This window comes from Physeter macrocephalus, chromosome 15 (genome assembly GCF_002837175.3).
Source record: "Physeter macrocephalus isolate SW-GA chromosome 15, ASM283717v5, whole genome shotgun sequence".
NCBI lineage: Eukaryota > Metazoa > Chordata > Mammalia > Artiodactyla > Physeteridae > Physeter > Physeter macrocephalus.
Window position 1 is genome coordinate 37,274,083 of NC_041228.1, and position 17,372 is coordinate 37,291,454.

The following is a 17,372-nucleotide window of genomic DNA, read 5'->3' on the forward strand; positions in this document are numbered from 1 at the left end:
GTGACCAGCTAGAAGGGTGGGATAGGAAGGTGGGAGGGAGGGAGACCAAGAGGGAAGAGACATGGGGATATATGTATATGTATAACTGATTCACTTTGTTATAAAGCAGAAACTAATACACCATTGGAAAGCAATTATATGCCAATAAAAACATTAAATAAATAAATAAATAAAAGCTCGTCTAAAAACAAAAAAAAAGACATTACTGAAAAATTTCCATTGACATAAAATTGTAATTACATTTTGAAACCACAGATAAAAAGCTAAAATTTCCAAAACCAATAAACTAAGATATTAGGTAAGCAAATTTAAGTCTTGTAAAGTTACCTAAGAAAGATAAGGGTCAATAACTATTGCTATCACATAAACAATTTATAAGGATTGAAATAAAGATTGATCTTCAGTCCACCATGGATATAAATGCACTTTTTGATATGATCTCTTCTATCTACTTGAAGAGAAAAACACTAATCAGGTGGACAAACTAAAAAAGAAACCACAGTCACAAAAAAAAAAAGTTCTCCCCCAAAATACCTCTATTAGAACACACAATACAAAAAGTTATAATATGTAAAAAATACATAAAAGTTATAAATAAAACATTTTTACAAAAAATAATGGTTTATATATTTATGAGGTTAATTTCTTCTTTACTTTTTAATAATAATTAGCATGTATGAAAGTCAATAAGGTAGAAACATGCAACTCAACTATTAGAAAAAGAAACACCTACTTTAATAACAGATGGCATCTTGGAATTTAGGTTATCATATGTAAAATGCAGACGTGTTCTGAAGGAACATTTGTACAATAAAGGATCCTGGTAAAATTCTATTTTACCACTAGCATTTCGTTTATCAAGACAAACTGTACAGTCGGAAAAATTGATAACCTTTCTCAGCACCAGATCAGTTGCTAAAAAGAAAAGAAAAACATTTTAAGTAAAAAGGAAAGTTAGAGGAAAAAAAGTCAATTATTTATTAGTATAACAGTAATAAAAATAATAGCAGAAATAAGATAATAGCGCATTTAATACATGATGTCAGAACCTATAAAAGAACTTTTCATTTATTATATCATTTAAATCTTCCAACAACCTTAGGCACAATAATCCCCATTTTATGTACAAACGATCAAATAGAGCCTAAAGAAACGAAGCAGCTTGCCCCCAATTTGCTTGACACCTAACTACAAATTTAAGACAAACTTTATGAAAAATTTTGCTACATTTCACTATCTGCAATGGAATATTAAATAACAATAAAATAAAATTCTTGAAAAACCATATTAAAAAAATATTTTGAGTAACAGTCTCTCATTTAACATTTATTTTACACTGAAAAACTTACTGCTACTCTCAAAAACTGCACTCTTCAGTATGGTAGCCACCATCAATATGGTGTTATTTAAATTTACCTATGAATTAACTAAAACTATATAAAACTAAAATTTCAGGTCCTTGGTTACATTAGCCACATTTCATGTACTCAAAAGCCACATACAGTTAGTGGCTAGCGTACTGGACAGTAAAAAATAAAACATTTCCATCATCATATTCCATCAGAATATTCTAGTGGCCAGCACGCCTCTAAATAATAACTAATAAAGAAATTACAAAGTTACCAGTAATGGTATAAAGTTTGTTTTCAAGGGAATAAAAATGGAAACAATTGCTGGTAAGGTATCAAACTAGAAAATAAAACCTTTAGCAAATTTATTCCTAACTAATAAGCAATTCCTAGGTAAACATTAGGCCCAAATCTACTTGGTCAGTGACTTTCAGCTAGCAACTATCCACATGCTATGGCCATGGGAATCTTCAAAACAATAAACTATACTTTCTATTTCTGAGTATATCCTGGCAACCTCTAATTAATTCAACATTTAATTTTCTTCTTTTTTTGGATTTAAGTTTTTAAGAAGTATAAAGAGTATGCACATGTATGAAAACAGTAAAGTTTTATTCAGCAAATAAATTTCAAATTTGTCTGTTAGTTGGAAAAAACACAAACTTACCATATAATTTCATTTTACATAGTATATAAATAATTTAGTTACTGTTAGTATATACATGTACATAAATTAAAGAAATTATCATAATAGGACAAGAAATGAAAGAAACCAGCTAGATGCTTCCTTCCCTCTCTTTATAATAATTATAATTCACTGAGTATTTGCTATTAGACACTACACTAAATCTTTTACATCCATTATCTCTTATAATATTTATATGGCGCTGTTTAAAAGCTGTGGAACAAAGGCACCGTAAGGGTAAATAATCTGTAATGTTAGACAGTTTATAAAGAACAGAGGTGTAATTCAACCTCTGACAACCTTACTCCAGAGCATATGTTCTTATCCATTATATTATAAGAATATAAAGTGATCATATTTCAAGGATATCCTAGAAAATTTTTCAGTGAGAGAGGAAATTATTAAGCTTTGAAAAATATTTTTCTTAAACATGAATATAACAGGAACTATCTTGAAAAAAATACAAAATGAATTCTGGTTCTGGTACTTACTTTTCATAACATACTACAATTTAATCTATAAAATGAGGATAATAACTATTTCTATCTAACAAGCACTGTGGAAAATGATTCTGCATTATTTTGAAAATGTGAATATTTGCATATCCTCCCAACTAACAAACCCACTCCTAAGTACTATATATGTCCTAAAGAAATGCTTACATGTATGCATTATGTTTTCAAGATTCATCCATGTTTTAGCACGTATCAGGACTTCATTCCTTTTTACAGCACTTTTTTAAAGCAATTAAATTATAAAATTTAATACAGCAGTTAACTCTAGGAGGAAGCAAGGGAACAGGACAGGGAAAAATACATTGGAGGGGGCAAACTGTTAATGTTCTAGTTATTTAAAGGGTAAGCGTTCATTATATTGTGTTATAACAAGTGTATGTTACATAAATCCTTTTAAGTACCAAATGTTGCATTAAAAATTAATAAAAGGGGAAACAGTATCTACCTCAGAAGCTAAAGGATTCAAACAAGATAATTAACTAAAAAAACAACAAAAACAAAAACAGCACCAGGCACAGCAGTTAACAAGCACTCAATAAATGGAAAATACTCTTTGCTGTCTTTAACACCACCATCATCATGAGCTTTCATGTGGTATCATACGTGACTCTCATAAATACACTGGTAGGTTGGCAGTAATGATAATTCACATTTACAAATGACTTACCCAAGGTTGCACCAAGTTAGTGTTGGAGGGAAGATCTGAACCAAGATCCCCTAACTCCCAATCCAAGACTCTTTCTAATTCATTATAAATAACTTCCCAGAGTAATATTTGCCTTACTTCTATGTAAAAACTATAAATGACATTTCTTCCCCTAAAATGTCAACCCATTTATTCAATCCTGCATCATCCAGTTCTGTTTGTTTTCTATTTTTCATAACTTTTTATTTTGGCATTTTAACCAAGTATTTCTTTCCACAGAGGGTAAGAAGGAGGCATTGAAAATGTCTCAGAAACAAAGTCTGGGCCTTCGCATATGCTCTTATTTATGCCTCACAACAGAGCTGCAAGATCAGGATTATTCTTCATTATTAAAATGTGAAGGTCAAACCTTAACATACAAAAACAAAACTATATTCCAATTCTTCTAGTTCCTATTTGTATGCCCTAACAAGACAAGTTAAGTAACCTTGAGACTCAATTTCACTTTGCTTTCTTGAAACTAGGACTTAAAGTATGTAAATGAATATATGACTAAACGAATGAGAAAGGATATCACTTTATGGAATTGTAATGAGAATCTGAGAAAATGAATTTAAATAATAATAATAGAAGCTCATTTTCTGAGTGCTGACTATGTAGAAGACACCGTTATGCTATGGTATTTATTTGAGGAAACTAAGAAACAGTGAAGTGAAGTAACTCACCCAAGGTCATACATCTCTATGAAGTTGGGAGAGCCAGGATTCAAACTCAGGTAGTCTAACTTTAGTGCCAGCACCTTTAACAATTATGTACAATGGCGAGTCACAAATAAAAGGTGGTCACAATAGTCTCCTTATTATATTTTCCAAAAATACCCACTGCTTACCCTACCCTATCAGAACATGTATCAACAAGTGTTGTGCCTTATTTAACTATTATGTCTTCTAACAAAACTAAGAAGCAGCACTATTTTTTTCAGAGCTCTAATTTCAAGGCTTGACACAGTGCCTACCTTCCATGCAGAACATAATAAATAAAATAATAATAAATATTTGGTAGTTATTAAATTATATTATTACTTAATAGTTCTTCTAATATAAGCAGAAGGAGAATGCAGCACATAACAAAGGAGGCTTTGGGATTATCCAAAAATCCCCAATATGCTCTGTAGTACACAAACCTAAAACATAAATCAGTCAGATACACTGTTTTGCCGTTACTGAACTAAAGCAACATGTCCCCTTTCCTCTTTCATAAACATTCAAAATTTTAACTAAGTGTTATTTAATTTTTATTCCTTCAACCCATAGCATTGTAAAATACTATATACAATATTTGAAGCAAGAAAGTGACCGGTAAGAAAGAATAAAAATTAATATAATTGTATGCTAAATTTTACATATGTGCATTTTTCCAGGCTGAAGGCATAAAGCTTTCATTAGACTTATCCAGGAGCCTGGTGGCCCAAAAAAAGGTTTAGAATGCAAGACAACTGCTTCAACAATAGAAAAAGCTATACTCTTCTTGACATTTACTCACCAGAAATATCCATGAACGCACGATCCCACAATTCACCTACTGTATAGCATTCTGCAGAAGTGATGTTGACTGAAAGAACAATATCATCTTCAACATATTTTAGTATGAGATTATTTATAACAATATTTACGTTATTTACAACTCGTCTAATCAGACTCTGCACATAACCTATAAAACAGGGGAAAAAAGAATCCAATTAGAAGTTAAATCTATCAATAAATAATTATTCTTAAAATGTTACTAAACTTAATGTATGTGAAAGATGGGTATCATTTATCTTATTTTGCAAATATGAAACTAACATTCAGATAAGTAAACAGGTTTGCCAATGAGACACAGCTAATAAGTAGCAGATCCACCCCAACAAAAACTATTACAAAGAAGTTCTATATCATGAAGTTTCACATACTAAGAGAAACCATAGAAGCCATACCTTTTAACAACATAATTCTAGATCCCATTCAAAGATTATCCTAATCTACAAGTACTTTGTCTGATTTCTGCCTATTTTATAAACATTTTCCCAAATGAAACAATGTTACTATATACTGATTATACAATACATAAGAGGAAGAAGAGCTTCTTTAAGGTTCTTTTTTCAGCTACCATCTTCTCTTCCTACTTTAAATACCCATAAAGATATTCAAAAACGAGGCCAGGAGGAAGAAAGATAGAAGAAACAAGACCATCATAACGGATTCAATGATTTCCACTTACTAATGTATAATACTGAAACACGGAAGGGGGGAGAATATGACTGAGGAAGAAAACATAGAAAGTATTAAAGAAAGAGGGGAAAAGAACACAATGAAGAAGACAAAAGAGAAAAGTAGGGAAAGAAAGAAAACAGATAAAGCATGATGAGAATTCATAATCTCAGAAGTTTCTCACACAATAAATGTGTATAGATATATTATTGAGGAATATAATTGAAAATATAAGTGAAACTAAAACTAAACAGCATTTAAAAAGACAAAGGAGAAAAAGATTAAAAACTTTATTCAAATGCATTTTCCACTATAAAACCCATGTAAAAACTAATTAAAATTTTAGCTATTTCATGAAATAACTATCTGCTTGTATTCTTTAAACCAGAACTTTACTGACAAAATAGAATCAACTTCTGTCAGCAATTGACATTGTTAACACCTACACTGAAGCCTGCTAGAAGAAAGCTTACTGAAATTTTATTCAAGGGCTTCCCTGGTGGCGCAGTGGTTGAGAATCCGCCTGCTGATGCAGGGGACGCGGGTTCGTGCCCCGGTCCGGGAGGATCCCACATGCCGCGGAGCGGCTGGGCCCGTGAGCCATGGCCACTGAGCCTGTGCATCCGGAGCCTGTGCTCCGCAACGGGAGAGGCCACGGCAGTGAGAGGCCCGCGTACCACACACACACAAAAAAATTTATTCAACCGCAAATGCTTGCAAAAACCAACTTCATTTATTACCAATGGATACAAATAGAAAAGAAATGTGGAATGACTAAGTTCAAGTTTTTCTCATATTAGCAGCTTTTAGAGTGCCAATTATCATATGCTATAAAATTAACATACAAAATATCAATAAATTTAGGGAACAAATATTTTACGAGAGGCTAAAATGATGTTTAACAAATTACTCTTCCAAAAGAAATTTTAAGTATCAAAATGTTCAACCTTAAAATGTATATTTCCCCCATGCTATCACTACTCAAGAGAGATGTTAAACATGAACAGTTTCTGAAAAGTCAAGAAGCATGACTAACACTGATTTTCCTATTTCTGAAAAACCTGTCATCAAGAGAGAATTCATAAAATCCTCTTAAGAGTTTATGAGTTTTTATTGTCTCCCCTGCCCCAGAAAAAAAAAAACCTCTCAGAGACAGAACCAGAGAAAACATATAATGCAAAGTAACGAAAGAAACATAATACTGTAAATGTACTGTAACTGACAGAAAACCTACTGATGGATTTTTCACCTACTTTTTAATATCTTCTCTTAGTTTCTCATAATACAAGCTGAGATGAATACGCCAAATCACCAAAGTAAAAGAATCAAGTATCTAAAAAGAACTACTTCTACAGAAGACTATTTATGTTTTCCTATTAAAACACGCAATGCCAAAGTAACAGCAACTAACCAACAGAATAAATGATACACTATCTCCTTAATCCCTCATAATAACTTAGTTCAAAGTTTGCTACAGAAAAATGTCAAAGAGCAGATCTAAGAGCTCTCATCACTCCATATTTAGAGACTCCCTAGGAATACATCTGTTCAAGTGAAATAACAGTAATTCAGGTCTATTCCACAAGCACCTGAAAACGCAAGGTCACTCTGCGGATAAGAACCTCTAAGATGTCATATTAGATGGCTCTAAAACAACAGCCTCCTACTAGTCAACCTTTCCAGAAATTCTTATCATTATCCAACTCTCTCCCACTCACAAACCCAATTTCTCCAAACACATACATCTAATGCCCACAGGGCCAGAAAAAACACTATGAATTTTCATTGACTTTGTTCATGATCTTCCCTCTGTGTAGAACACTTTGTCCATTCTCCCATCTTGTTCAGGCCCAGTATGAATGTCCTCTGCCCTATATCCTCTTCTCCAATGTCCCTCACCCTACACGTCAACATTAAGGAGACTGTATCACTTTTCTTGGGCTTATGTTACCTCATAAGCCTGTCATTTGTATATGTTTATGTATAATTACCTTCTCTGTTAAACTATGAAATCCTAGAGAGCAAAGATTATATCTTATTTATTTATCTGATATGATTAAATTAAATAGCATATGGCAAATACTTGGGTTACAAACAGACAGTATTTGCAATCAGTTTATCCTAACATGGTCACTAGGAAGCCAAGTTGCTCAAAAACAGAGATTCCATGGTTGATGACTTGGTTACAGCACCTAAAAACTTCCTCATCAAATTTTTGGTGTAAAATATTTTGGGGGGTTATGCAGCATAATATAGGCAACTTATAGTTAAACGAAAATTTAGTTCTCTCTAATGTTCTTGCCTTTTTTGTAAGGTTGAAATTATTTCAAAACAAAACTTACTTAGAAGGTTAAGAATAAGGATTCCTTATTGGTAATGCAGTAGAGAGGTTCTATAATACAAGAATTTTTTTTTTAATCCATCAGATTTGGTAACTAAAAGATAACTTAGGGCAGTTACTGTAGGAGCTAAGGAAAATAGCTGTGAGTTGAAGATACTTATTACCAGTATTATTATTTAAGACAGTCAGAGAAGTTCTAAACAACTAAGGAAGGGTAAAAAAGAGAAATAAGTGTAAGTACTGACAAGAAGAACACAAAATCACCATTACATGAAGATGACTGTTTTTTATATAGAAAATCCAAAAGATATAACTGAAAAATACTGAATATCGATCAGCTAACAAAACATAAAAATTTGCTATTCTTCATAATGAAATGAAAAGAGAATAAAATGGTTTAAAAAAATGATAATTCCAGCTAGCAATAAAAGATATGATAGCATTTTCCATCTATAAAAGTTTCAAAGAAATATTTTTTGATAATCAAAAACAGCATCGGACCAAAAATGTGCTTGTTAGAAAATACTGTTAACAAATTTTTCACAGGGAATAATTTGGTTACACATGCCAAAACCTTAAAATTACTCACAAATTTTGATTTTATAGTTGATAAGAATTTCTCCTAAGGAAATAAACAGAGGTGTGTGCAAAGATTTACCTACCAGTATGTTTGTTAAAGCATTTTACGAAACAGAAAATGAAAAATAACCTAAATAACAAACAAAAAGGGACTGATTAAACAAACTATGGAACAGTTACACAATGTAATACATGCCAATGATTAAAATAACATTGTGAAAAAATTAATGTCCTTGAAACATGTTCCTAACATTAAAAAACACAAATTACAAAACAATGTATATGTGTATGTGCACACACACACACATGAAGAAACAAAAGTCTCTAAAAGGTCGTACATCAAAATGTTAACAGGTTCTAGGTTCTGGGTAAGATAAAGTAAGCACATTACACTCTTTCTCACTGAAGGTAGCCAGAAAACCTGGAAACAAAGTATGGAGCAGCTATTTCAGGACACTGAAAAGTAAACAGCAAGCACAAGAGGGGAAATAGAAGAATGAAAATCAGAGCTTACCAAAACCAAACAAATAATAAAATGGTAGAAGTAAATTCAAACATATCGGTAATTATTCTAATTTAATTGTATTGTGGCCAGAGAGGATGGTCTTTAGGATAATGATTCTTTGAAATTTGTCAAGAATTCCTTTTTGACCAAGTCTTTTTCAATGTCTATACTATCCAATGTGTGCATCAAAAGAATGTACACTGTCTTATCTGCTGGGTGCAGAGTTTTACATGTATCTATAAAACAATCTTGTTAATTGTGCTATTCAAAGACCCAGTTTGGGTATTTTTTTTTTTCTGCTTGATCTATCACATTTCAAAGATAGGTTGTTAGGTACATACAAAGCCATCATATACTTTTTGGAGAACAGTACCTTTTACTATAATTCAGCATCTATTATATACGTCCATCAATGCTTTTGCCTTAAGTTTTATTTTGCCTGATCTTTATGTTATTTTTGGATAGTGCTTGTCTACTATACCATTTTCCATCCTTTCATTTTCAATTTTTCTTACCTCTTCATTTTACCTCTGTGTTTTAGAAGCCACACACACCTGGACATAACCACTCCTTTCTTTTAGTATCCCAAAAATATTAATTGTGCTTCCTTAGAGCTCCTCTTTGCTTTGGTTTTGCACTGTAGTTAGTAGTCTACAAAATCTCCTATACTAAGCCATTAATTCTCTAAGGGCAAAAATAGCCTTCAACTAGCTGCTCCAGCATACAGCAATAAAGATTTGGGGAACTGAACAGCCTGCCTCCACTAAGCAATGTTTTGAAACTCAATCTAATTAGAATGAAATAAAAGCTCTCCAGTTATCACTTTTTCTGTTACAAACAAAATATACATGTTAGATATCTTGAAGGTTATTGACAAAAGCATAACATACTTTTAAAACGATCAATATATTAATGAGAAAGAACACCTGTATAGCAGAAATGACTAGCTATCCATCAATATTTTGTGCTTCCCCTTCCAGAATGTAGAATTGTTTCTGAGATATGACTTCTAAGATATACATAACGTCCATGAAGATAGTTTTCCTCAATGAAACTTGAGAAGGATATATATCACTTCCAACCTGGGGTTAGTAAGAAGTGGATAGGTCTTCTCCAGATTCTCCTCTTAAAAAGGCTGAAAGCAGGTCTGCAGACCTACTAGAGAATGGACTTGAGGATACGGGGAGGGGGAAGGGTAAGCTGGGACAAAGTGAAAGAGTGGCATGGACATATATACACTACCAAATGTAAAATAGATAGCTAGTGGGAAGCAGCCGCATAGCACAGGGAGATCAGCTCAGTGCTTTGTGACCACCTAGAGGGGTGGGATAGGGAGGGTGGGAGGGAGGGAGATGCAAGAGGGAAGAGATATGGGGATATATGCATACGTATAATTGATTCACTTTGTTATAAAGCAGAAACTGACACACCACTGTAAAGCAATTATACTCTAATAAAGATGTTTAAAAAAAAAAAAGGCTGAAAGAAGTATAATTCAAAGCCTGGGTAGGGCATAGCAGAGCCTCAAGATAAAAGGAACCTGGGCTTCTGACAGAACACTGCCTTAACTGGTACATAAAGAAAACAAACACTTTTGTCGTGCTAATCCCCTGAAATTTAGAAGTTAAGGTGTCCACCACTTAATATTAACTTAACTTACATATCTGGTCATTGTTTTTTTTTTTTTAAGTTTTTCCTGAAAATGTTAATGGAAAATGTTAAAAACAGTAAAAGCATAAAAATAGAAGAGGTAAAATAAGCTCTGAATTTCTTTTTCATTTACAACAAGGTTCTCTCTATTCTTAGATGTTCCAGAAAGGAAGAGTGATTAGATAGCTTAAATTGCTGAGCTTCCCCACAGGCAAGTAGACAAGAAATGATTGTGCTATCTTCTATAAAAATACATTGCCATTTTTGGCTCAGGCTCTCGAACAGCTGATATATTACAAATATTCTTAAATTATCTGATACTCTCCAACTATTATTAAACTCCCTTCAAGAGATTTTCTTTCAGGAAACCAAACCCTAACAGCCTAAGGTGGCAAGCATTAAGCAAACACACACACACACACACACACACACACACACACACACACACACACACACACACACCTTCCATTTCATATTCAATATTTTCTGGAGAAAACAAAATCTTGAGTAAATGACTACTAATTTAATAATATATACCTCATGTATACCACAGGTATTGTAAAGTATAATAAAGTATTCCTCATCTACACCAAAATATCTAAGTTTCCAATTTCTCATCCACAAAACGTAAGCTAGATCAGAGGCTTAGCTGGGGCCTACAGATAGACTTCAGTGAGTATGTGAGTACCCCAAAGTCACATGCAAATTTTAAATGTGCCTATGTGGGTCTACAACTTTTTCAACAGATTTTCAAGTGTCCATGTCCCAAAAAAGATAGACTGCTAGACCAGAAAAATCAGAAGTAGCTTCTTATTCTACATTTCAATGACTCTATGATTCCGATTATCAATCTCTGAAAACCCTGTGTGATTTTATGCAGTTCAGTTTTTATGCAGTGCAGTAAATACATAAATGGCTATTATGAACCAGACATTGTATCAGATTGGAGCTGGCCAAATGAGGCTGTGCCATCTGTTGTTATAAATAAAGTTTTATTGGAACATAGTCACAAACATTAGTTTATTTACAGCTTATGGCTGATTTCACAGTACATCAAAAAAGTGGAAGAGCTGTAACAGAAAAACTATGGCTTGCAAAGCCTAAAATATTTAATAACTGGCCCTTTACAGAAAATATTTCCTAACCTCCATGCTAGATGATGAAGATCAAAGATGTCTAGGTCACAACTTCAGACCCAGTGGGCAACATAATTTTTAATTTATCTATACCCTAAATATTTCCATTACACCCTGTGTGTGTGTGTACATACATATATTGGGTTGGCCAAAAACTTTGACTGGTTTTTTCCGTAAGATGACTCTAGTAGTGCTTAGCTGTCTTTAACTTCATTTGAAACAATTTTGTTAAGACTGTATTATGACAGCTGTCATATCAGCGTGCATTTAAAAAAAATAATCAAAATTGGTGAATTTTTGTGTAGCCATTTTGATACTGAAGATGAAAGGAAAAGAGCAACATTTTTGGCATATTATGCTCTATTATTTCAAGAAAGGTAAAAACGCAACTGAAACGCAAAAAAAGATTTGTGCGGTGTATGGAGAAGGTGCTGTGACTGATAGCACGTGACAAAAGTGGTTTGCGAAGTTTTGTGCTGGAGATTTCTCACTGGACCACGCTCCACGGTCGGATAGACCAGTTGAAGTTGACAACGATCAAATCAAGACATTAATTGAGAACAATCAATGTTATACCACGTGGGAGATAGCCAACATACTCAAAATACCCAAATCACCACTTAAAATCATTTGCACCAGCTTGGTTATGTAGATTGCTCTGATGTTTGGGTTCCATGTAAGTTAAGCAAAAAAAAACTTTTTTTTTTCTTTTTTAAATTTTTGAACTTTATTTTTTTTTAAACAGCAGGTTCTAATTAGTCATCCATTTTATACACATCAGTGTATACATGTCAATCCCAATCGCCCAATTCATCACACCACCACCCCCACACCCCCGCAGCTTTCCCCGCTTGGTGTCCGTACGTGTGTTCTCTACATCTGTGTCTAAACTTTGGCCCTGCAAACCAGTTCATCTGTACCATTTTTCTAGGTTCCACATATACGCATTAATATACGATATTTGTTTTTCTCTTTCTGACTTACTTCACTCTGTATGACAGTCTCTAGATCCATCCACGGCTCAAGAAATGACCCAATTTCATTCCTTTTTATAGCTGAGTAATATTCCATAGTATATAGGTACCACATCTTCTTTATCCATTTATCTGTCGACGGGCATTTAGGTTGTTTCCATGACTTGGCTATTGTAAACAGTGCTGCAATGAACACCGCGGTGCATGTCTTTTTGAATTATGGTTTTCTCTAGGTATATATCCAGTAGTGGGATTGCTGGATCATATGGTAATTCTATTTTTAGTTTTTTAAGGAACCTCCATACTGTTCTCCATAGTGGCTGTATCAATCTACATTCCCACCAACAGTGCAACAGGGTTCCCTTTTCTCCACACCCTCTCCAACACTTGTTGTTTGTAGATTTTCTGATGATGCCCATTCTAACTGGTGTGAGGTGGTATCTCATTGTAGTTTTGATTTGCATTTCTCTAATAATTAGTGATGGTGAGCAGCTTTTCATGTGCTTCTTGAACATCTGTATGTCTTCTTTATTGAAACATGTCTACTTAGGTCTTCTGCCCATTTTTGGATTGGGTTGTTTGTTTTTTCACTATTGAGCTCCATGAGCCGTTTATATATTTTGGAGATTAATCCTTTGTCCGTTGATTCGTTTGCAAATATTTTCGCCCATTCTGAGGGTTACCTTTTTGTCTTCTTTCTGGTTTCCTTTGCTGTGCAAAAGCTCTGAAGTTTCATTAGGTCCCATTGTTTATTTTTGTTTTCATTTCCACTACTCCAGGAGGTGGATCAAAAAACATCTTCCTGGGATTCCCTGGTGGCGCAGTGGTTGAGAATCCGCCTGCTGATGCAGAGGACACGGGTCCGTGTCCAGTCCAGGAAGATCCCACATGCCGCGGAGTGGCTGGGCCCGTGAGCCATGGCCACGGAGCCTGTGCTCCTCAATGGGAGAGGCCACAACAGTGAGAGGCCCGTGCACCACAAAAAAAAAAAAAAAAAAAAAACTTCCTGTGATTTATGTCAAAGAGTGTTCTTCCTATGTTTTCCTCTAAGAGTTTTATAGTGTCCAGTCTTACATTTAGGTCTCTAATCCATTTTCAGTTTATTTTTCTGTATGGTGTTAGGGAGTGTTCTAATTTCATTCTTTTACATGTAGCTGTCCAGTTTTCCCAGCACCACTTATTGAAGCAGCTGTCTCTATGTTTGTGTTTTTGTGCCAGTACCATATTGCCTTGATTACTGTAGCTTTGTAGTATAGTCTGAAGTCAGGGCCTCTGATTCCTCCAGCTCCGCTTTCTTCCCTCAAAACTGCTTTGGCTATTCGGGGTCTTTTGTGTCTCCAAACAAATTTTAAGATTTTTTGTTCTAGTTCCGTAAAAATTGCCCTTGGCAATTTGATAGGGATTGCACTGAATCTGTAGATTGCTTTGGATAGTAGAGTCATTTTCACAATATTGATTCTTCCAATCCAAGAACATGGTATATCTCTCCATCTGTTGGTATCATCTTTAATTTCTTTCATCAGTGTCTTATAGTTTTCTGCATACAGGTCTCTTGTCTCCCTAGGTAGGTGTATTCCTAGGTATTTTATTCTTTTTGTTGCCATGGTAAATGGGAGTGTTTCGTTAATTTCACTTTCAGATTTTTTCATCATTAGTGTATAGGAATGTAAGAGATTTCTGTGCATAATTTTGTATCGTGCAACTTTACCAAATTCATTGATTAGCTTTAGTAGTTTTCTGGTGGCATCCTTAGGATTCTCTATGTATAGTATCATGTCATCAGCAAACAGTGACAGTTTTACTTCTACTTTCCCAATTTGTATTTGTTTAATTTCTTTTTCTTCTCTGATTGCCATGGCTAGGACTTCCAAACTATGTTGAATAATAGTGGTGGGAGTGGATATCTTTGTCTTGTTCCTGATCTTAGAGGAAATGCTTTCAGTTTTTCACCATCGAGAATGATGTTTGTTGTGGGTTTGTCGTATATTGCCTTTATTAGGTCATGGTAGGTTCCCTCTATGCCCACTTTCTGGAGAGTTTTTATCATAAATCGACTTTCCCAATTTGTATTTGTTTAATTTCTTTTTCTTCTCTGATTGCCATGGCTAGGACTTCCAAACTATGTTGAATAATAGTGGTGGGAGTGGATATCTTTGTCTTGTTCCTGATCTTAGAGGAAATGCTTTCAGTTTTTCACCATCGAGAATGATGTTTGTTGTGGGTTTGTCGTATATTGCCTTTATTAGGTCATGGTAGGTTCCCTCTATGCCCACTTTCTGGAGAGTTTTTATCATAAATCGGTGTTGAATTTTGTCAAAAGCTTTTTCTGCATCTACTGAGATGATCATATTGTTTTTATTCTTCAGTTTGTTAATGTGGTGTATCTCATTGATTGATTTATGTATATTGAAGAATCCTTGCACCCCTGGGATAAATCCCACTTGATCATGGTTTATGATACTTTTAACGTGGTGTTGGATTCTGTCTGCTAGTATTTTGTTGAGGATTTTTGCATCTATATTCATCAGTGATATTGGTCGTAATTTTCTTTTCTTGTAGTATCTTTGTCTGGTTTTGGTATCAGGGTGATGTTGGCCTCATAAAATGAGTTTGGAAGTATTCCTTCCTCTGCAATTTTTTGGAGGAGTTTGAGAAGGATGGGTGTTAGCTCTTCTCTAAATGTTTGATAGAATTCACGTGTGAAGACAAATGGTCCTGGACTTTTGTGTGTTGGAATATTTTTAATCACAGTTTCAATTTCATTACTTGTGATTGGTCTGTTCATATTTTCTATTTCTTCCTGGTTCAGTCTTGGAAAGTTATACCTTTCTAAGAATTTGTCCATTTCTTCCAGGTTGTCCATTTTTATTGGTACAGAGTTGCCTGTAGTAGTCTCTTAGGATGCTTTGTATTTCTGTGGTGTCTGTTTAACTTCTCCTTTTTCATTTCTCATTTTATTGATTTGAGTACTCTCCCTCTTTTTCTTGATGAGTTTGGCTAATGGTTTATCAGTTTTGTTCATCTTCTCAAAAACCAGCTTTTAGTTTTATTCATCTTTGCTATTGTTTTCTTTGTTTCTATTTCATTTATTTCTGCTCTGATCTTTATGATTTCTTTCCTTCTAATAACTTTGGGTTCTGTTTGTTCTTCTTTCTCAAGTTCCTTTAGATGTAAGGTTAGATTGTTTATTTGAGATTTTTCATGTTTCTTGAGATAGGCTTGTATAGCTATAAACTTCCCTCTTAGAACTGCTTTTGCTGCATCCCATAGGTTTTGGATCATCGTGTTTTCATTGTCATTTGTCTCTAGGTATTTTTTGATTTCCTCTTTGATTTCTTCAGTGAACTATTGGTTATTTAGTAACATATTGTTGAGCCTCCATGTGTTTGTGTTTTTTATGTTTATTTCCCTGTAATTCATTTCTAATCTCATAGCGTTGTGGTCAGAAAAGATGCTGGATATGATTTCAATTTTCTTAAATTTACTGAGGCTTGATTGGTGACCCAGGATGTGATCTATCCTAGAGAGTGTTCCATACACACTTGAGAAGAAAGTGTAATCTGCTGTTTTTGGATGGAATGTCCTATAAATATCAATTAAATCTATCTGGTCTACTGTGTCATTTAAAGCTTCTGTTTCCTTTTTTATTTTCATTTTGGATGATGTGTCCATTGGTAAAAGTGAGGTGTTAAAGTCTCCCACTATTATTATGTTACTGTCGATTTCCTGTTTTATAGCTGTTAGCAGTGGCCTTATGTAATGAGGTGCTCCTATGTTGGGTGCATATATATTTATAATTGTTATATCTTCTTCTTGGATTGATCCCTTGATCATTGTGTACTGTCCTTCCTTGTCTCTTGTAACATTCTTTATTTTAAAGTCTATTTTTTCTCATATGAGTATTGCTACTCCAGCTTTCTTTTGATTTCCATTTGCATGGAATATCTTTTTCCATCCCCACACTTTCAGCCTGTATGTGTCCCTAGGTCTGAAGTGGGTCTCTTGTAGACAGCCTAAATATGTGTCTCGTTTTTGTATCCATTCAACAAGCCTGTGTCTTTTGGTTGGAGCATTTAATCCATTCACGTTTAAGGTAATTATCAATATGTATGTTCCTATTACCACTTTCTTAATGTTGGGGGGTTTGTTTTTGTACGTCCTTTTCTTCTCTTGTGTTTCGCACTTAGAGAAGGTCCTTTAGCATTTGTTGTAGACCTGGTTTGGTGGCGCTGAATTCTCTTAGCTTTTGCTTGTCTGTAAAGCTTTTGATTTCTCCATCAAATCTGAATGAGATCCTTGCCGGGTAGAGTAATCTTGGTTGTAGGTTCTTCCGTCTCATCATTTTAAGTACATCATGCCACTCCCTTCTGGCTTGTAGAGTTTCTGCTGAGAAATCAGCTGTTAACCTTACGGGAGTTCCCTTGTGTGTTATTTGTCGGTATTCCCTTGCTGCTTTCAGTAATTTTTCTTTGTCTTTAATTTTTGCCAATTTAATTACTATGTGTCTCAGCATGTTTCTCCTTGGGTTTATCCTGTATGGGACTCTCTGTGCTTCCTGGACTTGGACAGCTATTTCCTTTCTCACGTTAGGGAATTTTTTGACTATATTCTCTTCAAATATTTTCTCTGGTCCTTTCTCTCTCTCTTCTCCTTCTGGGACCCCTATAATGCGAATGTTGGTGCATTTAATGTTGTCCCAGAGGTCTCTTAGGCTGTCTTCATTTCTTTTCATTCTTTTTTCTT

General features: G+C 34.2%; 1 protein-coding gene across 15 annotated transcripts in view; it reads right to left on the reverse strand.

The window, feature by feature from the left end:
• Positions 1-17,372, reverse strand: part of VPS13B (vacuolar protein sorting 13 homolog B) — an 802,500-nt gene that overhangs the window by 733,793 nt on the left and 51,335 nt on the right. For all 15 annotated transcript variants that reach the window (XM_028500192.2, XM_028500193.2, XM_024115869.3 and 12 more), the window contains exons 5-6: positions 4,738-4,905; positions 734-915 (exon numbers count right to left, since the gene is read on the reverse strand). In XM_028500192.2, the coding sequence (XP_028355993.1) occupies positions 734-915; positions 4,738-4,905 (350 nt within the window). The remainder of the gene's footprint in view (positions 1-733; positions 916-4,737; positions 4,906-17,372) is intronic.